The 23,746-nt window shown below is 47.8% G+C and overlaps 1 protein-coding gene across 2 annotated transcripts in view; it reads left to right on the forward strand.

Moving 5' to 3' along the window:
• The window catches only part of NMT2 (N-myristoyltransferase 2), a 257,288-nt gene that overhangs the window by 141,098 nt on the left and 92,444 nt on the right, over nucleotides 1-23,746 (forward strand). For both annotated transcript variants that reach the window (XM_085631260.1, XM_085631259.1), the window contains exon 3: nucleotides 21,172-21,316. In XM_085631260.1, the coding sequence (XP_085487386.1) occupies nucleotides 21,172-21,316 (145 nt within the window). The remainder of the gene's footprint in view (nucleotides 1-21,171; nucleotides 21,317-23,746) is intronic.

Below are 23,746 nucleotides of genomic sequence, written 5' to 3' on the forward strand. Positions count from 1 at the left end.
CAAAAGCAACCCACACAGGAATCGATGAAGGAGCAACGTTGAGACCAGCAAGGTCCAGGGGACTCACCAAAAGCAGGGAAGTCAGGACAGGCCCGAGCAATCAGGGAAGCCCAAAAGAAATCAGTATTACCCTCAAATGGAACCACAGACCAGAGGCCCTGGAGTCTCAAGAGAACCTCAAGCAGCTCACCAAAAGATGCAGGCCACGAAGCGTGGGTGGCTGAATATTCTGGTCACAGGAGATGCTCGAGGTTGGGGCTACGTGAAGCCTGAAGATCTTCTTGGGAGGAAACCAACAAGCCTTTGCAACTGCAAGTTGGACGGGGAGCACAGGGGTTCGGTTATTGCAACCCCAACAAGGGATACTGGCCTCAAACTTGGTGAGAGGGCAGGGCAGGCTAGGCCTTGGGAGCTGTGGGAAACCACCACCTGTGTTGCAGAGCCCACGGAGTCCGGAGGAGCTCAGGATCTGCGGACCGGTCGACTTAGTTGCGGTGCCTGCAAATGCAGGGGAGTGACTCATTCCCTCCAAGGGAGATTTCTTCAGGTGTCTTTGATGCTTCACAGGCCTTGGCAGGTTCCTGTATGATGCACAGGCACAGACAATGCAGTAAACTGGAAGGGAGACTAAGTCAGGCCCCAACGAAATTCAGAGTGACCCGATGGTAGAAGTAGAAGTGGTGTCTGATCTGATCCTACGACTAATCTAGGGACCTACACCCAGGTAAGCCCTTAAATACCCCAGGGAAAGGGTTGGGAACATTCAAGTTACCCTCCCAGGGAAGGGTCTGGACAGGGGTATGTTACTCCCATGTCCTTTGTCCAATTTTGCGCCAGAGCAGAAGCCAATTGCTCTTCAAACTGGTTTGAACTGGACTATGCACAGGGACACCAAATGTGCCCCTCATGCAGACTTTCTGGTGCTGACAAGCGCACCCACCCAGTCCCAATTCACTAAATCCTTTCTGGGAGGTGGTCCCTGTGACAGGATGCCTATTGTTCCTCCTTCCTCTGCTCGAGCTTGGCTCAGCAGCAGGAGGGCAGAAATGTTTCTCTGGTCGGCAGCAACTATTTTGTGCTGTCCGGGTCTAGTGGGTTGGCACCGGGAACACAGAGCCTGGCTCTCCCAGTACTTGGAATCATACCCCCACACCGTTTACAGTGTAGGGGTATGATTCCAACATGTTTGATACCAAACATGATATTATTTGTTGCAGCCATTTTTGAGATGGTGGTCGCGTAACTATGCAGTGCCCCTCTATATAGTATATGGCTGCTTCACTGACAACCCGGGAGAGTGGACCCCGTAGATATAGTAAACTTATATCTTTAGTAAGTGGTGCATGCACCAACGTACACAGGCTGCACAATCTTACACAGGCTGCAACAGCAGGCCTGTTCCATTTTGAATGGTCTCTCATGGGTGGCATAATGCATGCTTCAGCCCATGGGAGACCTCTGGGGTACCTATGCCCTGAGTACATGGGTACCATATACTAGGGACTGACCAGGGTACCCCAGTATCCAATCTGGGATGTACCTGAGTACTGAACACAACAGTTTAAGGAGAAAGCAGATAGACTGGGGTCCTGGTTAGCAGGATCCCAGTCAGCCTAGTCAAAAACCAGCATAGCACCAGGCAAAAAGTGGGGGTAACCATGCAGAAGGATCCTACCTTCTGCATTGAGCTCCAGCTTATGGTAGCGGGTCCTGATCATTTCCCAAACGACTGTATCGGAGCCTAAATGTGAGGAGCATGAGACTTAGAGGGCCCAAGCAACCGGGGGGGGGGGGGGGGGAGTTGCCGGTTTTATAGGGGGTGTGCAAGGGGGAGGAGACCAAAAAAGTGTGCGGCTAGATTGTGGGGTTTGCGGTGGCTGAAGCTTGGCCTAGGTGCTTATAGTTCACTGAGGAGCGACGCTGTGAGGTTCATTTGGTTGCTATGATAAAGATTGCTGGTCGCTTGTTCTCAGAATATTTTCCCTTGCCACCTCCATGAATCGTACAAAATCCTTCTAGGCAGGATAAGGGCGTTGCCCACTTAGATAACTCCTGCTCACCCCCTTGGTAGCTTGTCACGAGCAGACAGGCTTATCTCAGAGGCAATATGTAAAGTATTTGTACAAAACACACAGTAACACAGTGAAAACACTACAAATGGACACCACACCAGTTTAGAAAAATAATGTATCTTTATCTAAACCAAGGAAGACCAAAACAACAAAAATCCAACATACACAATTCAAAACATACACAACTCAAAATGGGACTTATAAAAGATTTCAAGCAATTCTGTCCTTAGAAAACTATGTGATTTCTTTACAAAGCACCTCAAATGTGTCAAACTCTACAAGGCAAAACAGCCGTAGAGGAGGGAAGCATCAGAAATACACAGCGATACGTCAGTTCCTGAGTCACTGGGAAGGCGGTGCGACAGTTCTGCTGCAGGCCGGAGAACTGATGCGTTGAACCAGGACTGTAAGAGGAAGTAATGTGTCAATTCCAAGACGGTTCTGGTCTGCGGGTGCAGCTTCTGAAAAACTTGCCACACAGGTGCGATGCGTGGAAATCCAGACGCACTGGAGGCTGATGTGGCAAACAGGCACTGCGTCGATTTCTTCATCTGCGGTCCCATGAAGCGTCAATTCTTTCAGCCACACAGCGGGGCCTGCGTCTGAGGCGGTGCCGTGAGCTCAGATTCGGAGGTTAGAGCACTAGACTTGGCGTAGGGTGGATTTTTCAGGCGCTGTGTCGAATCTTCAGCCGTACGGCGGCATTGCGTGGAGATTATTACTGTATTGCAGTGCTGCATTGGAGAATGAGGGGCAGAAAATAAGTGCTGGAGGCCCACTTGTAGCATTTGATTTACAGGCCCTGGGCACCCACAGTGCACTTTACTAGGGACTTACCAGTAAATCAGATGTGCCAATCATGGATAGCCAATCATAATTCTAATTTGCACTGGGAGCACTTGCACTTTGGAGCTGATCAGCAGTGGCAAAGTGCCAAGAGTGACTAAACCAGCACAAATAAAATCCAGCACACAGTCAAAAATTCAGGAGGTAAAGGTAAAACGTCAGGGCAAACCTATGCTGTGCTTCATTACTAAAATTTGCATCAGTGCACCTTCATACTGAAAGTAAGGCATGTCTATTTATATACAATTTCTATCAGATATCACATTTATTTCCATGGGTTAAGAATTTGCTACAACACTGTGCTATTGTGAAACCTTGGTGCATAGTGAAGAAAATAATTTCTCCATTTTGACACTACATAAAGTGAAAGAGCCACACTGAATTTCAATTCCTTGCTTTTTAAAATTTCTATATGAAGACATTGACTGCATTTTCATTGGTCGATTTGATATGATTAGTATAGATTGTCTAATTTCAGTTCAACATCTGTACAAATGTATCTGATGTGTTTTGTGTATTTGTAAAGCACACTGTCACCTGTGAGGGTATCCTGGCACTGAGCAGGTGTGTGTGTGTGCGTGCATGTGCCTAGTTATGACTATGGTAGGTTGGTTATTTGAAAAGCCAGATCATTCGCGAAATTCAAGAAGAAAGGAGCTCAGATGTGGAGTGTGAAGTTGTTCCATGCTTTAGGAATGATGTAAGAGAATACCCATCCTCCTGATCTGGTTCAGTGTTTGCGTGGGAAGTGTGAGAGTAGGTGTCCCGTGCAGTGAAGGTTTCTGGGTGGTTGGTGGGAGGTAGGCATGGCTCAAGTTGTGTAGTGCCTTGAATATGTGTGAGGAGTTTGAAATGAGTGTGTTTGTGTATCGGGAGCTAGTGGAGCTCCCTATGGAGTGGTGTAATGTGAGTTCTTTATGGGAGGCCGAAGATGAGCCTAGCTGCCAAGTTCTGGGTGATATGTAATCTTCTAGAGAGTTGATGTGTGATCCCCGCGTAGAGGGTGGATTTGATCCAGTAAAAGCATTTTTCTAATTTTACTCACTGCTCTAAACGTACTGCTGATAGGAGGGGTGAGAATTAGGGTATCCAGATCCACGTTGGACACCCAGTGAAGACCATTAATTGGCAGCCACCTCACAAATTCGAGATCAGGTTCAAATACAACATTCTTAGGACCATACTATAGAAATAAAGTATTGCAATGGGAAGACCCAGCCTCCTAAACGAGTTCAGTCTAACCAGAATTATACACACTAAGAGTTCTGCAGTGACCCACAGAATAGAAGAAGCAGAACTTAATGCTCTGAAAATAATATGACTCTCTCTGTTACGCATCTAGAATCAATAAATTGCTCAGTTTTAAAGAAAGAACATCAGGACACAATAACAGTCGCAGGCAAATAAATTAGTTATTGTATCAATCCATTCATATAAGTATCATTTTAAGCATTTCAGTCAAAAATCTTAAAGCATGTAGTATGTCTCACATTTAATCAAAGGTTCTCATCCAGAAGAGGAAGGTTCAAAAGGTTACAGATGTGTGCCTCCATTGAAAGGCAGAGGGTGGTTTCTTTGCAGAAGAAACTCACAGCGAACAGAAAATCAAGATTCCTTCCACCATCCAAGGCAGGGGATTGTTTTAAGATTCACATCAAATAGAACTTACAGGATCCAACCACCATCAAGGGCAGAAGGATGGTTAGTTCTCTTAACAGCATTCAAAACGTTTTAAATCAAAGGACAAAAGGATCAAGTTGAAAGTCCATAAGCATTAGCTAAAGGGGAAAGGCAAATCTGGTTGCCCACCAGGTAGTCCAAGAAAGTTCAGCAGACAGTCATTTGCAAAGGCAAAAACATGGGCTTAGAAAAATCAGGCTTGTTTGGCAAAGAAGAATGTAAATAAACCTGCCAAAGGTAGCAGCATCAGCAAATCAACCCAAAAGCAAAAGGATGATTGTTTAAAGCTCAAGGCTCCTTGCATAGGGGAAAAATCGAGCATGTGTTGTTGTAAAAAAATGTGCTGCCATGCCCCTCCTTTGGGGTCTCTCCTTTTATAAGCATTGTGACACTTCATATGGTCAGTCATCACACCATAATGGTCAAATCATCATGTGACTGGTCCTTTAGTTGTAAGGTACAATATTTTGGTACTCCAGCACGGTTTTCCATACATGTCATGTGAAACCATTTCTCCTTCCGTCCTCACAGGTTAGTCGACAAAGAAAAAGTTACATCATTGCAGACCATGAATTCTGTATAAAGTTCAGGTTCTCATGAATTCACTATTCAGTGGGAGTATTTTGATGAAAGTATGGTGAGGGCAAGGGGCAGATGGTATGGTGGATGGTCTTCAAGGTAGCAATTCTGAGGCGGCTACGAGGTCAGGGGTCATTCTTCAAGTGTGATGGGAAGTGAAGATGTGACGGTGACGGCATCCAGTTGAGGGTCAAAGTTGTTGTATATGAAGGTGATTTTGTTACAGAAGAATTCTGAGAGCTTGTTGTAAAGGTCTTGTGAAGGGGTGATATTGCTGGAGGTGACCGGAAGAACTGTGAAATCTGTGATGATGATTAAGATTTCCTGACTGCTGTTATTGCTGGCGTTGACACAATCTGCAAAAGCTGTGCTCTTGGTGTTCCATATCTGATGAGGGTAATGTCTTAGGGCTGATATGAAGATGTCTTTATGTCTGTGGTATCTTGGCTTGTTCAATATTTGTGCTCCAGTTCTTTGCAGTGGCGTTTCGTCAGCCTGAGTTCCTCTGTTTACCAACTGGCCTGTGGTTGGGCTCTTGCAACTGGGTTGTGCTTGAGGGGAGCCAGGGTGTCCGCATACGTGATGATATAAGTCTTGAGATTCTTAATGGGTTTTGGCAAGTTGATGGTGTGCTCGGGCCGGTGCGTGGAGAGGGCGGAAACCCCTCTCCTCTTCTGTGATACTTTTCCATCTACGGAGGGTGGTTCCAGTGCTGATAGGTCCGTGGCGGTGTGGGGTGGGCAAGCTGAGACTGATGAGGGTGTGGTCTTTCCAGGTCATAGTTGCTGGCTTGTTGATTGAGATGTTTCTGATTGATAGGTGCCATGTGATGTGGTTGGGTTCGGTAACGTGCTGGGTGAGGCCAAGGTTTCCTAGAAGTTCCATAGTGTTTGGGTTGGTGAGGTCTTCTAGGTGAAAGTTAAGGTCTCCGAGGAGGATAAAGGTGTTGGCGATGATAAGGGAGCAAACAAAGACTGTGATGTCACTGGCAAAATTAATGCGGCTCCTGGTGGTCTGTGTACAAGGGTTCTTACCAAAGAGAAGTGGCTGTGATGTATATCTTGAGGTGTTCCATGTAGCTGGTGGGGGTGTCCCTGTAGATGGAGCACCTCCATGCTTGTGCTGATGATCTACCTGGCTATCTTGTAGCTGACAGAGATGGCTGTGGTGCTGTCCGGTACAAAGGTTAGGTTTAGCCATGTTTCTGTAAGGTAGAGCAGGTCCGGCGCATGTTCGTGCAGGAGGTCCCATACCTCCGTGGCGTGTTTGGTGAGTGGGTGTTGAGAAGCTGGCATACGAGTGTTGTTTGGTCTGTTTGAGCGTGAACAGGCGGCTGGTTTTTGTGAGTGTGAGCGAGTAGGACGTTGGGTGCCGTTGGTGCAGGAGTAAGGTGTGTGAGAGTGCATTTCAACTTGCAACAGATGCATGTGAATGGTCTGACTGTGTTGTGTGGTGCGGTGTGACAGCAGAGCGGCAGCCAGGGTTGGTAGCACAGAGGAGTGTGGCATGGTAGCGGTGGGCAGGGGAAGAACCAGGGTTCCTGGCATTTCTGGCTCTGGGCTCGGCTTCCTGGGAAACCAGAGATGTCCCTTCCTGTGCAGATTAATGATTAACTCCAGTGGTCACTTACTGTGCAAATGAGTGATTGGAAATCAAGTCCTCTTTCTTGGCCTTTTCTGGTAAAGACACTTGTACTGGGAAACCAGAGATGTCACTTCCTGGCAGATGGGTGATAGAAAATATTGAAAATAAAATAACTTTGGAATGCAACTTTTAGTTTCTAGAAGAGTTGGACTTCAAGAACAACTTTAGATGGATGAAAAAAACGTATGTGGAAAACTAAAATAAAGTGAGATATATATTGTAGATGAGACAGAAAACTAAAGAATAATTTTTGCTGATGCCAGATATGAAAAGGACATGATTTCGTTAATTTAAAAAAAATGCAAATTACAGATTAGTGTTCTGTCAAAGCGTTGTTTCAAACAATTTCTGAAGTCATGGTAATGTCATATAAAATCTACTTCTCTTTTCCCTTCTGCCTTGGCAACTGATTGTCACTCTAATTTGGAAGGTCCATTGGAAGGTCCATCAGAAATTTTGCATGGAACATTTGCTGTCTTAAAATGGTCACTAGTTATAACTTTACTTCAAAAAGAGATGCTCTAATCGTTTTTTTCTGTATGTTCTGTGCTACTATGATTTGAAAAAGCTACCTGTTTTATTATAGTCCTTAAGCATTCAGCGTCTCAAGTAGTTTAAAAGAAGCAGATTCTTGCAGCAGTTTTAAAATGGAGTTATTAAATATATACTCTGTTTGTTTTTCCTCTCATATGTCTTTGAAGTGATGAAAGAAAATGAATTCCTTTAAGTGAATCCAAACTAAATACCATCCCACGTTTGTCTATTGATGCTGATTAGAAGAATCCTTCATACTAAAGTCATGATTATTGACGCTGAAAACGTACATAAGGCTATTTTTAACCTAATTAAAGCCTCTGGGTCATTTTAATACCAAAATATTAAACTACAGTCAAGGATTTTGTTCTTGTACTTTAAACCTTATAATATGCCCTCCTTTCTTTTTCATTAGTTTCTTGCTGAGTAACCTGAGAGTCCGTCAAAGCACTCAAAGTAATAGCTGATCTCCTCCCAACGGCTGTGGGGCAAAAGTGATAATTCTCTTGTGTCCTTGGTTATTGTTCTTCCATTTAATAACGGTGCATTTTTGCTCATCAAATTAGCTTTTTGTAGCAGAGTTATATTCACTTCATACTTTCTTAAAAAAGAGAAGAGTGGACCGAAATAGCTAGGATTATTAAAACCACTTGCCCTCATGGATGCTAGGCACAACATTTATGTGCTATTTCCCAATATCCCTGACTTCACTGGGCCACTTTTCCCCTTGACCATAATGAAGGAAAGTTTCTGTCTTTTACTCACCTTGTTTTACATCACCACCCTTCTCTTCTCCCATCCCTCGCTTCTCTTTACCCCATCCTCTCCAGCATCTTCAAACAAGGTGTTCCGAACACTGAGACCAGCCTGGACCTCGCTACCTTCCTAGTATTGTGTGATGCAGCTTTTAGTATCATCAAAAAGTGGTCTAAACTGTTTTCACTTTTAAAGAGAACGAAATCCACTAGTCTTTTGCTATCGGAAATGAGCACATCTCATATCTTTTTTTAATCTCCTCAAGAACACTTTGCACTGCATCCCTCTCCCTAAAATATGTATTTGGCCCTGCCATATCACTCATTTCATATCAGAGAGGAAAACCATCTGAGGCGGCACCCCCTCACCCCTTTATTTGCTTGTACTGGCAAGGCCTCATGATATTTAGCGGTTTAGCTGATCTAAAAGAATTGACCTGTAAAATCACAAAAGAAAATCCCTGCATCCTATGCAGATCTTGTTTTTTCTTTCGGGCAGTAAGCAGAACTTTCTCCTTAATCAGGAAATCCTCAAAATACACAATCTTCATGTATGATGGGTATCCTGTTTTTAGGTCCCGCCTGAGCCAACGCGCATGCGCTGCTCTGCGAGGCTTCTTGTAAGGACTTCCAAATTGGACCACATGCTCATGCGTGTGCTTTTTTTTTTTTCTTCACACTCTATTGGCCTTCGCGTGCGTCTTTCTCAGAAAGACAGCATGCAATTGGCCAAAGGCGGGTGCATGTCCCGCCTTCTCTCTCTCCCCTGGCATGGGGAGCTCGGGAGCGAGCAGCAGCCCCGCACTGTGCCTGCTGCATTCCTTAAATTCTTTTAAAGAATGCGCGCATGCGCACCACTCCTGGGCTTGTTTTTAATTATTAATGAGCTTTGATATTACTGTTTTTTCTTTATTTTTAAATCCCTGAAAAACACCTTGAAGGAGAAAGATTGTTTCCCTTTCCTCTTACTAAGGATATTAGGAGTACTGTGTTCACGTGGGCATGTTTTCTGCTGAGTGCATTGTTTCAACAAACGATCCGACTCGGGAGATAGCTTGGGAAGTGTACGTTAAAGGGCTCTTCTGCGCTTCACCGCAAATCCAAGCCCTAAAATGCTTAAACAGTATCCCCTCTCTCCTGTCGCTCACAAAGCTCCTGCCCCGCGTACAGTGATCTTTTTAAAAATAAAATGCGTACTCCCTTTTCGGAGGTGAAATGTGAAAGACGATGCCACAGACTGACCCGTTATTCACTTTAATCGCATCATGAAAAATTGTGTTTTCGTTGCCCCGTGGCTTTGTAATTTCGATTGCAGCAGTAATTCCAGCGGCTCGCCCTCCAGGGCTTTTTAAAAGCCTAGAGTCAAGCCTCGGTGCAGTCAGTCTATTGGCTTCATTTGACCAGTGGCCCTTGATCAGTCATTTCTGGTGGCCCGGCTATTGTTTCTCCTCTCTCGCCACAAGCACAGCGTGAAAATAACGCGGTACCGGAGCTTCACTTTTAAGGATGCTGTGGTTCACACCCCAGAAATGCACTGAAGAGGATCAGTTCCCTCCCCCCCCCCCCCCCCCCCACCCCACCCCCCGTTCACACGATACGCAACACAATAAATAAACGAGACACTCCATCTCGTCAAACTACAATACAGCACGTTTCTAAACTGAATTGAACTCAGACTCCGAATGCGCCATTTCTTTATTTTGCCCTTTAAAAGTATTTTTCTTGAAAGTTTGTTTCGGAATTAATGGTCCTGGCTGACCTGGGACATTGGCCAGACTTTGCAGGTTGCTGCGACGTAAGGTACAGTGTACTTGAATGTGATTCTTGTCACCACTGGGAGGTGCGTTGCAGAGCTTTCAATGTTGACTTTACACAGTTGTGTTTGCTAAGATATAGGCTGCTTGGCGGCATGATTTTCATGGTCTGATCCCTGTGCTCTTTTGGGAGCAGTAGTGTAGCCATTCCATCGCTACTATGCGCTTGCCAGCAGTACTTCCAAGTAGGATTGCATTAGCTGTGGGGTTGGAGATCTCTGCCTCTCATATCTTTCTCTTGAGTGGTCTCTGCTAACGAGCTATGTATGGGTTATAGTTGGAAATGTGGGGGAGACGCGGGATTGATAAAATCAGAATTGATTACAAATAAATGGGTGGAGTTCCTGGAGAAGCATGCAAATAAAAAACGCACACCAGTGAGACCATTTCAGTTCATGAAATAAACATCTGCATTTTTAGGGTAAGCACTACGGGGCCTGCGGTCTCCGCTGAGGCCAGGGGTCCGAGCCTGCATCCATCTGCTGCTAGTGGGCACAGCATAGTCACAGTGAGTCCTGCATTACTGGCCAGTGACTCTGCACATCTGGCTGAGGGTGGGTGACTGAGTGACTCACGTCACGCAGACCTGAGTCACGGCGCGCGCTGCTCCCTTCCCGCCTCTGCTCTTCAGCACCCAGCATGTGCCTGCATGGAGCGCCAAGGTCTCACGCGTTCGCCGTGCGATACAATGGAGGAGCAAGTCACGTCAGTGTAAGGTCACTACTTATTCAGCCAATCCCCTTTACTAAACAAGCGCACAGCAACCACAGCTTCATCCAATCCCAGTTTATTGATCAGGACACACCGACCATTAGCTCAGGCAAGTATGTTTTAATATTGCTTCCGTTTTTCCGAGTAGGTCAACAAATACAGTAGATGGAAATTACGCAATTTTTTGGTAAATCATATAATTTGGAATTAGCAAGGGTGCTCACAAGTATCCTTACTTCAGTATGGAGTGCAATCAGGGGTGTCAGTAGCCCCTCCAACATCTATTAAGTGGACAATCTGGGTCCATGAACCCTATCGAACTCTGTTGATCAATCGATATAGGTGGTGTTAATTGACTGGCTCTTTAAGTATATGTATTTCTGAAGGGCCACTTGAAATTAAACACAAACACACACAGATAGGCTCCAGCATATGTGCGCATAGGTGAGCCCAGGTAGTTCCCAGACCTTATGTGGAGAGCTATATACTTTATATGGAGTGAATCTTCAACACCAACAACGCTGTCAACCAATCACCTCAGATGTCTGCACATACATTGAAAGGGTTTGTGTCAGCCCTCTGCATAGGGTGACCAGATTCTCAAAACAAACCAGCATTGGCATAGCCAATAGGTCTCGCCTTTGGGACCTAATGCATAACTAAATACTTATAAGGTCCCAAAGGCGAGACCTATTGGCTATGCCAATGATTGTTGTTAAATTGTGATCTATCTGCCCGGGAGGCAAGGAACCCTGGAATACACCAGAACACCGCACACTACAAGCAAGTGCTTCAGTTCTCCGCAGTAAGCAGTATATTAATGTTGCAATACAATTTAATAATTAAGTAATGATTCTTAGCCATGTATGTAACGAAGAGACTGTAGAATCTAAGTTTTGACCACAAAATCTGCCCGAATAAGCTAGTAGCCAGAAGGGAAATAATAGGCCACGCTCTGAGTTGTTTGAAATCGTTCAGCCAGCAACACAAAGCTTTGAATTGTCTCCTATCCTGTTCCATGCATCCATGTGGCCTCTGAGTGGTTATCACTCAACATAATATTGAAGTCAAAATATATTGAGGACACCCTTTTCCATCAAGTCTGAGAACAGAAAAGTCAAGAATGGAAATTTTAGTGAGTGCTTTTAACTAGGGGTGGGCGGAATTTGCGTAGTCGCGCTACGCAAAGCTCCGCGAAATGGTAAAAAATCCCCGCGAGCACGCAAAAGTTCTGCAAACATGCGGAATTGTTTGTTCCGCCCGTTCGCGATGCTTTTTTCCTGTTCGCGAACACAGTTTGCGTGCTCGGGGGAAATATCTCGCGAACACGCTTTTTGAAAGCGCGAACAAGCAAAAAATTCTGCCAAGCCGCGGATCGTGGAATGTTTGGCAATTCCGCGTTCTCCGTGGAACGCGAAATTAACCAAATTCCGCGACCGGAAGGGAATGTACTGCCCAGGCCTATTTTTAACACCTCTAACTATGAAAGAATAAAAACAGCTTCTGCAGAATGTATCAACATTTCAGATCCTCCTGATTGGTGACTCACCCAAGAGTACAGAGCCTGTTAAGTAGTACCAAAAAACTGTATCGCCCAGAGCCTCTAAAGCTAAACATCGTGGATCTTATGAATTGCAGGCTTCTTGTTAGCTGCTTGGAACACCAGTGCTGTGAAGAGCACCTATCCTACTTGGCTTGAAGCAACAGGGTCTATTCAGAGGGCCCAAAAATAGAAATATAAAAAGTGCAGAGGACCCCAAAACAAGCTGCTAGAAGCTTCTCCTTAATCTAGAGTGATGAGTGCATCTCGCCAGCCTCCGTTGGCTGTCAGCGGACCAAGGAGTTAAATTACATTTCTTCTGCTTTATGTTGAGTGCCTAGTGAGGCTTCATGCCAGAGTACCTGCAAAAATTGCACCCACGCTACAATGTGCCCACTTTAAAGCAGCTTCAAAGCTGTCTATGGCTAAATCATAGGTGCACAACAATAAAGGTAAATGACCGTGTTCTTAAAGGAGCCTCCTTTACATGATGAGAGCTTTCCCTAGATTTGCCTGAAAAACAGCAAATTGTCTGGATGAACCTGGCAAATGACCATGTTTAAGGAAGCCTCACCAGTACTCTGGCTAATTTCCCTTATAGAGGAGAGTTTGGATGTTTAGCCTGGTAAACCAAATGGGTTGGGCCAGGGTGACTGGGAGAGAGCAAGCTGACCTGCTCCTCGGTGGCCCAGAGGATTGTGTTGGTCACTAAGGAGTGGGTCACCTGCCACCCTCTCCTCTGTGGTTTTCTAAATTGGAAAACAGGGATCTGAAAGAAACACGTTAGTTAGGTTCCTCACCTTAGAATATCCCCAGGCGTCAGGCTGGATCCGGAAAGATTTTTCGTCCGCAATACCCCTTGCGCGTCGCTAGGCGTCGTCTGTGGCTCCACGTCCGTCGTCGGCGTCGTGCGCCAGAATGATGTCGTCGGAGTACTTAGACGCCGCCCTCACACGCTGACGCCAGTTCTTCTTTTTTTCCGCGCCAGACAGCGCCGATCCGGGAAGAGCTTACCCCTTTAGTCACTTTTTGACTAAAACTTTTTGGACTCTTTTGTCTACTCGTTGACTCGAACTGGTGCCGGTAGGATGATCTGTTTTAAAGCCTGTGACTCCTGTCACCGACTGATGTCGGTAACGGACCACCATCGCCGGTGCCTTTACTGCCTTGGGGCCGACCACGATGCGGAGTCATGCCTCGACTGCCGGGCCTTGACCTCGAAGGCTTGGCGGGAGCAGTCCCGCAAGCTTCTCGAGCTCCGGCACTCTGCTCCGTGCCATTCACGGTCCCGGTCCAGGAGGAGGTCGAAGGACCGGTCGCGGAGCCGCAGCCACCAACACCGCTCGTCGGGTTCAAAGTCTTCGGGTAAGTCGAAGCATAGTAAGAAGTCCAAGAGACGACATCGCTCTTCGGACTCCCCTCGCTGGTCGCGCTTCCAGGTGGTACCACCCCCGCGGCTCCACAGGAGCCGTGTCCGTCCCCATACCCGCCGGTCCCTGAGATTGACGCGACTCCAGCGGAGATCAGTGCCTTCCTCTCGGCCATGAGGGGCATGGCTCTGCCGTCGACGCCTGCCGGCGCGCCTTCGGGCCCCGCGGGCTCGACTGGGAGGCCTAGCGAGCCAGCGGCTCTGGCGCCGTTGTCGACTTCGGTCCCCACGCCGTAGGTCCCTGTGGGATCCAGGCCTGGATCTCAGTCGATGCTGGTCGACCTCACGATGCCTCCTCCGCCGGCGTCTACACCGGTTCCACCCCCGGCGCCGTCTCCGGACTACGCCGTTCCCTGGTTCAGTCCGGGCCCGGCGCGGCGCCGTCAGGCACCGCATCCGACGCCGATGGGTGACCATTTCATCTTCCGGCCGGCTCCGATCATTCCCCCTGTTTATCAGGAATCGGATGACGGTGGCGACTGGGAGGGGTCTGATGACCCTCTGGCCCGGGAGGGCCAGTTATCACAGGACTGGGCAGATGAGCTGGGGGATGCCAGTGGCCTTGACACCTCCCCTGACACTGGCTTCATCTCCTCCGACCGTGGCTTCGGAGGAAGGTGCTACCTTTTCTGTGGCGTTGCGTAAGGCGGCCGAAGCCCTACGGCTGGAGCTACCTACTGTGGCCGTGAGGACTAACCTCCTTACTGGATGTGCTCCAACCGTCAGCAAGCTCCTCTGAGCCTCTGCTGCCGTTTAGCGAAGCACTGATTGACGTTCTCAAGGGCACCTGGTCCAAGCCCTCCACGGTACCTCCTGTGGATCGGACCGTGGCCCGACACCACTGCCCTGCACCGGGCGTCCCTAGTTTTCTGTCTCAACACCCCACCCCTGAGAGCCTGGTTATCCAGGCCTCTACCTCCCAGACCTCCTTCCCGTCCGCTCCCCCGGATTGTTAATCCAAGAGACTGGAGCAGTTTGGCAAAAAGCTGTTCTCCTCCCTTAGTTTAGGGCTGCGGTCCATTAACACCGCTTGTCTCTTGGACCGTTACTCCCACTCTCTGTGGGATACAGTGGAGGACGTGCTGCCCCTGTGCCCGGAGGAGGCCCGGACACGGCTCGCCCAGGCTTTTGCCGGCGCGGTAGGCCATCCGATGTGGTTTGGACACGACGGACTCGCTTGGCAGGGCAATGTCGTCCACGGTGGCGCTTCGTCGTCACGCCTGGTTGCGGTCCACGTCTTTTTCCGGGGATGTCCAGAGCACCCTCATGGACATGCCCTTTGATGGCGATCGCGTCTTTGGCGACAAAGCGGACAGTGCGCTGGAGCGCTTTAAGGACTCAAGGGCTACAGCCAAGTCCTTGGGTCTCTCGGCCCGCGGCCGCAAACTTTCGCTTTTTGCCCCTTTCGGGGCCAAGGCAGGGGCGCCCCCTCACGTCCGCCTAGCCACAGGCCGCAGAACCATCCTCCACACGGACGTGGATTCCGCCGAGGCAGTACAGGGGGTCAACGTGCCGGTCCATCCACATCCACCCCAGCAGCATCCACCTCAAAGCCTTCCTAGTCCGTGCTTTCAGGCCCATTCCACGCCAGTGGGCGGCAGAGTTCGCCATCACCTGCTCCACTGGCGATCCATCACTTCGGACAGGTGGGTGCTGCAAATCGTCCGAAGGGGCTACTCCCTCCCCTTCGAGACGACCTCTCCAGCCATGCCACCGCATGTCGGGGGATCAGTTGCAGCCCTCTTGGCCAAAGGGGCCGTCGAGCGTGTTCCTGGTCCAGAAGTAGGCCGTGGTTGTTATTCCCACTACTTTCTGGTTCCCAAGAAGGGCAAAGGGGGCCTACGCACTATCTTGGACCTCAGGAGCGTCAACGCCTTCCTCCGGAAGGAGAGGTTCAAGATGCTCACCTTAGCTCAGGTTCTGGCTGCCCTAGACCCTGGAGACTGGATGGTAGCGTTGGACTTGCAGGATGCTTATTTTCACATCCCCGTCCTGCCGGCCCACCGGCGTTACCTGCGGTTCACGGTAGGTCAGGAGCATTTTCAGTTTACTGTGCTCCCCTTCGGCCTCACCAGTGCCCCTCGGGTGTTCACGAAAGTGATGGCGGTGGTCGCAGCTCATCTGCGCAGATCAGGGGTTCCAGTCTTCCCCTATCTCGACGACTGGCTGTTGAAGGCGGGCTCGCCCCAGCTAGTCGTCTCCCACCTCCAGACTACCGCCGACCTCCTGCATTTGCTGGGGTTCTCCATCAATGTGCCGAAGTCTCATCTGAGTCCCTCCCAAACGCTCCTCTTTATCGGGGCAGTTCTGGACTCGGCGCAGTTCCGGGCTTATCCTCCAGACCAGCGGGTCCGGGATATTCAGGCTCGGATTCCCATCTTTAAGTCTCTATCTCGGGTTTCGGTCAGGTTGGTGCTGCGGCTTCTGGGTCTGATGGCATCCTGTTAGTGCATCACGCCAGGTGTCGAATGCGGGCTCTGCAGTGGGACCTGAAGTTTCAGTGGGCACAGCATCGGGGCAACCTGTCCGACCATGTCTTGATCTCGGAGGGCACCGCAAAGCAGTTGCAGTGGTGGCTCACGGACCGCGATTGGGTCAGCGGCAGACCCCTCTCCCTACCCCAACCGGAGCACGTAGTAGTGACGGATGCGTCCCTCCTGGGATGGGGGGGCCACATGGGGGAGGCGGAGATCAGAGGACTCTGGTCTCCGGCTGAGTCTTGGCTCCATATCAACCTTTTGGAGCGGAGAGCGATCCGGCTTGCACTGAAGGCATTCCTTCCCGTTGTCCGGGGAAGTGTAGTGCAGGTGTTCACGGACAACACCACCGACATGTGGTACTGCAACAAACAGGGCGGGGTGGGGTCGTGGACCCTTTGTCAGGAGGCTCTGCGCCTCTGGACATGGCTGGAACATCAGGGCATCATCCTGGTGGTTCAACATCTGGCAGGCTCTCTGAACGCCAGAGCAGACAATCTCAGCTGACGGTGCATGATGGATCACGAATGGCGTCTCAACTCGGACGTGGCGCAAGGCCTCTTTCGGCAGTGGAGAGAGCCTTGGTTAGATCTATTCGCCAGCGAAGAGTGGAGTTGCGGTCTGTCGTACGCCTTTCCGCCTATACCACTTCTGCCCAGAGTGCTGAAGAAGATCAGGCGCGACCGGACCCAAGTCATCTTGGTGGCTCCGGATTGGGCACGAAGGTACTGGTATCCGGAGCTACTCAGTCTGTCAATCTATCCCCCGATACGACTGCCTCTTCAGGAGGACATTCTGTCGCAGCAGCAGGGGACGGTCCTCCACCCAAACCTGTCCAGTCTCCACCTTCATGCGTGGAGATTGAGCGGCAACAGTTGATGCCATTTGACTTGCCTCCTGAAGTCTGCGATGTGATTCTGGCAGCCAGGCGTCCCTCCACAAAATCGGTATACGCCTGCAGGTGGAATAAATTTGTGGCATGGTGCACAGCAAAGGCTTTCTGCCCCTCTTTCTGAGGTTCTCCTCTTTCTTCTTTCCATGGCCCAGCAGGGCTCTGCTCTGGGCACTCCTAAAGGTTATCTTTCAGCTATTTCTGCTTTCTTAGGGCTTCCTGATCAGCCTTCTCTTTTCAAATCCCCTGTTGTTTCTTGCTTCTTCAAAGGCATTACTCACATGTTTCCCCCTGTCCCTTTCGTAATGCCTCAGTGGTATTAGAACCTGATCTTGACATATCTGATGTGCTCTCCCTTTAAACCTCTTCATAATTGTCCCCTTCGTCTTCTGACTCTTAAGACTGCTTTCCTGGTTGCCATCACCTCGGCTAGACGGATGAGTGAGCTCCAGGCTCTCTCTTCTAAGCCTCCTTTTCTTTCTGTCCATCCGGACAAGGTTGTCCTCCGGACTCGTCCTTCCTTTCTTCCTAAAGTGGTGACTGCCTTTCACATCGGGCAGTCTGTCACGTTGCCCACCTTCTTTCCGCCTCTGCATCCTTCCAAGGAGGAAGAGAGGCTCCACCGTCTGGACCCAAAACGGGCGCTGTCCTTTTATTTGGATCGCACCAAACAGTTCCGGGTGGACGACTAACTCTTTGTGGGCTACGTGGGCGCTAAGAAGGGGCGGGCGGTACACAAGCGAACCATCTCGCGGTGGGTCGTATTGTGTATATAAAGGCTTGTTACTCCTTGGCTTAAAAGGATCCTCCTGTGGGGCTGAGGGCCCATCCCACCCGGGCCACAGCGGCGACCACTGCCCTGGGCCGGGAAGTGCCCTTGCAGGACATCTGTCAGGCAGCAACGTGGGCCTCGCTGCACATGTTTGCCAAGCATTATTGCCTGGACAGCCAAGTCCGGAGGGACGGCTTCTTTGGCCGTTCTGTTCTCCAGAACTTTCTGGTGTGATCTTGGTTCGCAGACCCACCACCGGGGTTGGTATTGCTGGGGTATCTATTCTAAGGTGAGGAATCTAACTAACGTGTTTCTTTCAGATGAACAAGTTACTTTCCTTCGGTAACGATGTATCTGTAAGAAACATTAGTTAGTTAGATTCCTCACCGACTCACCCATCCTCCCTGTTCTGCAAACCGACATCTAGGCTTAAGGTTATCCTTTTCAGGGCCCTAGACTTTATGGCACCAGTGTCGGTCTCTTGCATGGCTCTGCATTCCTGGCGCGGAAAGCTATGTACAAGAACTGACGTCAGCGCGCAAGGGCGGCGTCTAAGTACTCCGTCATTCCGGCGCACAACGCTGACAGACGCGGAGCCACAGACGACGCCTAGCGACGAGCAAGGGGTATTGCTGACAAAAAATCTTACCAGATCCAGCCTGACGCCTGGGGATATTCTAAAGTGAGGAATCTAACTAATGTTTCTTGCAGATACATCGTTAACGAAGGTAAGTAACTTGTTCATCAAGGGCCATGACAAGTGACCCGCTCCTCCTTGGCCTAAAGCAGAATTGGAACAGGTCTCTGGTGCATGTGCTATCTCTCCTGCTCACCAGCACTTATTTCGATTTTATTTTTAAGGCACTTCTCACAGTTTCACAAGGCGGGAGGGTTTGGGGAAAGGCACAGTGGAGAATGTTCCCCTCTCTTGACCTTGGGTAAAAGAGCAGGGGTCATTCTCCCTTTCATCCCTCAACAAGGCACAGAGTATGTTATTACCCCCCTCTCCCCCACACACACACACACACTTGGCAAAGAAAAGGGTGGCAGAGGCACACCACTACTGCCTTGGGCAAGGCGGCAGTAGGTATTATTAAATTCCTCCACCATTGGGCAAGCTGGGGTAGAGAAGATGCCTCCCTGTGTGATGCTCCTACATGTTCTTGCACCAAATCTGGAATACACTCTTTGGGCCTCAAACCCTATACCAAAACACAACACTAGGTAGATGACACTTCTGCTAGCACCTTTCTCCACTCCATGCACTACAACTTGAAAGATTACTCAACCAACTAGAAAATATTTTGAGGCCTCAGCAACAGGTAAAAGGTATATAAAAATGGTAGAAAACGTATTAGAATAGTGCACTGATACTGCAGGGTGGTTCATATAGATGACCACGCGCTGCTGAAGTCTGTGGGTGTGCGCGAGGTTGTGGGTTGGAATTCTGGGAAGACCTCCTTAACCATCCGAGATCTGTGAATTGAGTACCACTGATTTGGGTAACAGTAATCCGTGTTATCTTCAACGTTTAAAACTGAAGTGCACTATGAAGGGCTTTATAAAACAAGTGAGTGCTGCTGTCTTAAATTACAAGACCACTTGACTGGGAGGTATCAGTGTCACTTGGGGTATTAGTGGTCACATAAAACTTTGCTTGTTGTGACAATACTACTTAGAAAGTGACCGTGGGTGGATAGAGTAGTCCGTGTTCATTGTTTGTCGGTTTGAGGCACAAATCATAACTCCATTCTTTGTTCCTGAAATCTTGGACTCTTGCCGATGGGGGAATACATATAAAAATACAATCATATGAGCTGGTAAAGCAACACCGTACCATGATAAAATGTGATACACACAGACGGTCAGCGGTGTTGGCACTGGAGCATCAACATACATTTAAGGCAAGCGTCTCGCACCATTCTTGCCTGTATGATAGCTGGCATTACCCCAGCAAGGAAGCTAGTGACATATATCAAGTTTTTGGTCGAACAGCTTATTTGGAGCTAGCAAACAAACCTACCACAGACCATGACAATAAATCGTAAATGGAAAAACAGCTTCATATTCGGCATTTGGAAATGCACCTTACTTTTTAGATCCAGACTTTGAGGCCGCTGTAGCGGTCTCTCCATACTATTTAAAAAAAAAAAAATCATGCATACTGTATACAGGCGCAGAGGGGCGTTTGGCCAGTGGGCCTCATCCATTGGTATGCCAAAAGGTCAATCACATTTTGCTTCCACCACCACAGCGTGCTGTGTACTGCAGGTGGCAGTGGGCTACTCTTGAGCGATTGCCTCCTTTCCCTTTGAGTGACCTCACACAGCCTGTACACATTATTCTCATAGGCCTAAATTAAGTTCCTTTCTGTTTAGTTACAAAGCTGAATCAAAGTGTTCTTTATTATACCTCTTTTCATATTACCTCTGAATACTGTTATTATTTTCGCTGCATTTCTCTTGGTCATTTATTTAAAAAAAAAAATTGTAGTTGCTGTTATAATATTTAAAAGCAACCGCAGGAAGTCGGCCAAACCTATATTAGCCTCCCTTCATTGGCTCCCTATAGCCCAACGGATCACCTTTAAGGTAGGCTGCATAATCTTCAAAGCACTCCACGGAAAAAGTCCCAGGTTCGTCAATCAACTCATAAATAAATACGAACCGACCCGTGACCTTCGCTCTGCCCACCTGTCCTTCCTCACGCTGCCTACGTTCAAAAAGAAACGACTTGGTGGATCCCGTTTCGCCTACCTTACCCCAAAAACCTGGAATTCCTTCCCCCTGTCTCTTCGGAATTGTACTAAGCTGGCAGATTTTAGGGGAGCTCTGAAGACCTGGTTATTCAAACAAGCGCACGGTTAGAGTATTGTTACCATCTATCTCTTCAGTTTACCATCTGTCTCACTTAGCGCCATGAAACCCCTGGGTGACCGTGCGCTTAACAAATTCCGAATAACATAACATAAAGTCTTTATGTGCAATTGTAACATTGCAGCTTCCTGCAATACGTGTGTTTGTTTAGGCTGTGATTTAATATTGTCTCCTTTACAAACAATAATAATAATTATGATGATATGCATGGTGCAACCAAAAGGCGCATAACTAGTAAAAGCGCCACACCAATTAAATTTTTTTTTTAAATTGACATTTTTTATTGCAAGCATGTGTAGGTCATGTTTAGGTGGTGGTATATTTTGTTTTTCGTCTTTTGTTTTTGTGGCATAGGCTTTCAATTAAAAAATAAATAAACATTGCATTAGCATGCCAAGGCCGGATCTATTGACTCTGCCAATGCTTGTTTCACAGTGTTATTTTCACACAACGTTTTTTGCTTATTTGAGTATTTAAATAAATGTTGTTTCCACCCACTTTTCAGTGTTGAAGTAATTGTGTTCTTCTTAATATTCTTGTTTTCCTGCAGAACTCAGCCATTCCCATGCAAAAACTTCAAGATATTCAAAGAGCAATGGAGCTGCTTTCTGCATGCCAGGGTCCAGCTAAGAACCTTGATGAGGCAAGCAAACGTAAATACCAGTTTTGGGATACACAGCCTGTACCCAAACTTAGTAAGTTCATTAAGGGACGGTCAAGTAGTGACAAAGACGCTACTCTTGACAATTACTTCAGTCTAATGACACTTTGCACATGAGTTTTTTTTAAATGGTAGTCATGTCCTGGGGAGGTACACTTGGGCCAGTCACTTACCGTTATAAACATTAAACTTTCTTTATCTTGTAGTTTTAACTTGGCAAGGTTGATGTGATAGTGTCAGACTGTGATCCTGTTGAACACATATTCCCTGTGTGACTTTATTTCAGTTTGTTCTATATACTTTTTTTTATATGATTGTCACGATTCGCTCCCTGCGCTCTTGTGCCCACCACCAGGGGGCCGCATTGTGGGACTTTCCAGTTTTCTAATAAGCTTCCGGACACTTCCCTGCATGCATATCCTGACTTCCAGCCATTTGAACACTATTTTGAAATTGCCATCCATTCACATCCATGCTGGGGTTTGTGGAAGCCAGAATGCTCATGTTTGAAACTCCATTATCTATAATCCCCTGCTCACTTCTTCCTCTCCACCCCTGCAGACCAAAGATGGGTGGAGGAATTCATCACACCTGTGGCTGGCAGCTGCTAGCCTGCTCACTCCTGATGCATGTGCTTACTATGCACTCTTTTAAGCTCCCACTCCCTTCAGTCCAGGGTTGGTCCTTGTTCCTGAGCTATAGGTGGTATTCCTTGTTTCTGTTTACTGGGCTGTAGCTATTTCTTTGTTTCTGTACTAGCACTTCGTGCAGTGCTACCTTGATACCTGGGCTTTAGCAATTCCTTGTTCCTGAACTAGCACTGCCTTCCGTGTTACCTTGATTCCTGAGCTGTAGACATTTCTTGTTCCTGAACTAGCACGGTCTTCAGTGCTACTTTGATGCCTTGATTTCTGAGCCTTAGCTATTTCTAGTTTATTGGACTAGCACTGCCTTCAATGCTACCTTGTCATCTTGATTCCTGATCCAGCACTTTTCTAGTGCACCTCTGAAGCCCTTCCTTCCGTATTTACCTTTTTTTCCATTCCCTACTTTTCTTTCCATTACCTTTGTTCCAATTCTTAGCTAGCTGTCTTCCTATTCCTGCTGCCTTGTTTCTAGTTTACTTTTATGCTTGTTACTTGCTTGCTGCCAAGTGTGCCGTTGTATTCCCTTCTTGCCTGTTAGGCTCTCCTCCTTGATAGCGCCTTTCCTATTGTGGTCATGTATTTAGTTCAACACCCTTACTGTTTCTGTTTTGCGTGTTCCTGTTTGATTGCCAGGATCCGTGAGCACAGCTGACAACCTAGGTAGTGTTTCTTGTACATTGTATTATCTTTGAATTACTTGTAATTACTTTTATAACATCACCATAGATATCCTCTCCACAGAAGCTTCCTTTGTATTATATACAATATATAGTTTTCGCAGTCAGTATCTTTAACAGCATTGTGGGTCAGGAACTTATTGAGCTTCAGTCCTACCGTGTGGAGGGAGCTCCTGAGTGCATTGCCCCACATTACCTTCATTGGTAATGTTATATATTTATAACCTACTGGCAGTTGCAAGTAGATAGTCACAGAGCAATACAGCAACGCACCCACTAATTGACCTACACAGCTGCTCACACACCTACTCTCAAAGGTCACAGGTTACAGTTGGCAAATACAATTTTAAAAAACCTTAAAAATTCACTGAAAAAAACAAAGGTTACAGAAATGTTATAGTTAGGCTCAGATTTCACTGGTACAAAACCAGTGAAATTCAGCAGTTCTAGTTAGCTGAACTTACTGTAACTTACGCCCCCGCAGTGCACTGCTAATGATCTCACATATTACATCACTCATGACATGGTAAGTGACATCACTGATTACATCCACAGAACGACATGCACGCCCACTCTCACACCTGTACAACCTCTCAACACCCACTCAACACCCACTCACACACAACAGATCAGACCAATACAAGTACTCACACAACCACTCACTCATCCATAGTCACTCATAGACCCACACTCATACAGCCACTCACAAGACCACTCGCTCCCCATACAGCTACTCGTACAACCACTCACGTCCCCGTACAGCCAGTCACATAACCACACACTCACTCATACGGTTACTCACACACCCAATTATTTACGTCTACAGCCACTCACACACATGCCCACTCGCTCCTCCATACAGCCTCTGAATACAGCCACTTACTCTCCCATACAAGCACTCACACACCCACACAACCACTTACATACCCAATCACACATCCATACAAGCACTCACACATCCACTCACTCACCCATACAGCCATTCACACAGCCACTCACCCAGTCACTTACTCACCCATACAGCCACTCACCCATACAGCCACTTACACACCCAGTCACTTCCTCATACAGCCATTCAGACACCCATAGAGCCACTCACACATCCACTCCTATTCATAAAGCCACTGACACACCCAGCCA

The sequence above is a fragment of the Triturus cristatus genome, chromosome 10, assembly GCF_964204655.1.
Source record: "Triturus cristatus chromosome 10, aTriCri1.1, whole genome shotgun sequence".
NCBI lineage: Eukaryota > Metazoa > Chordata > Amphibia > Caudata > Salamandridae > Triturus > Triturus cristatus.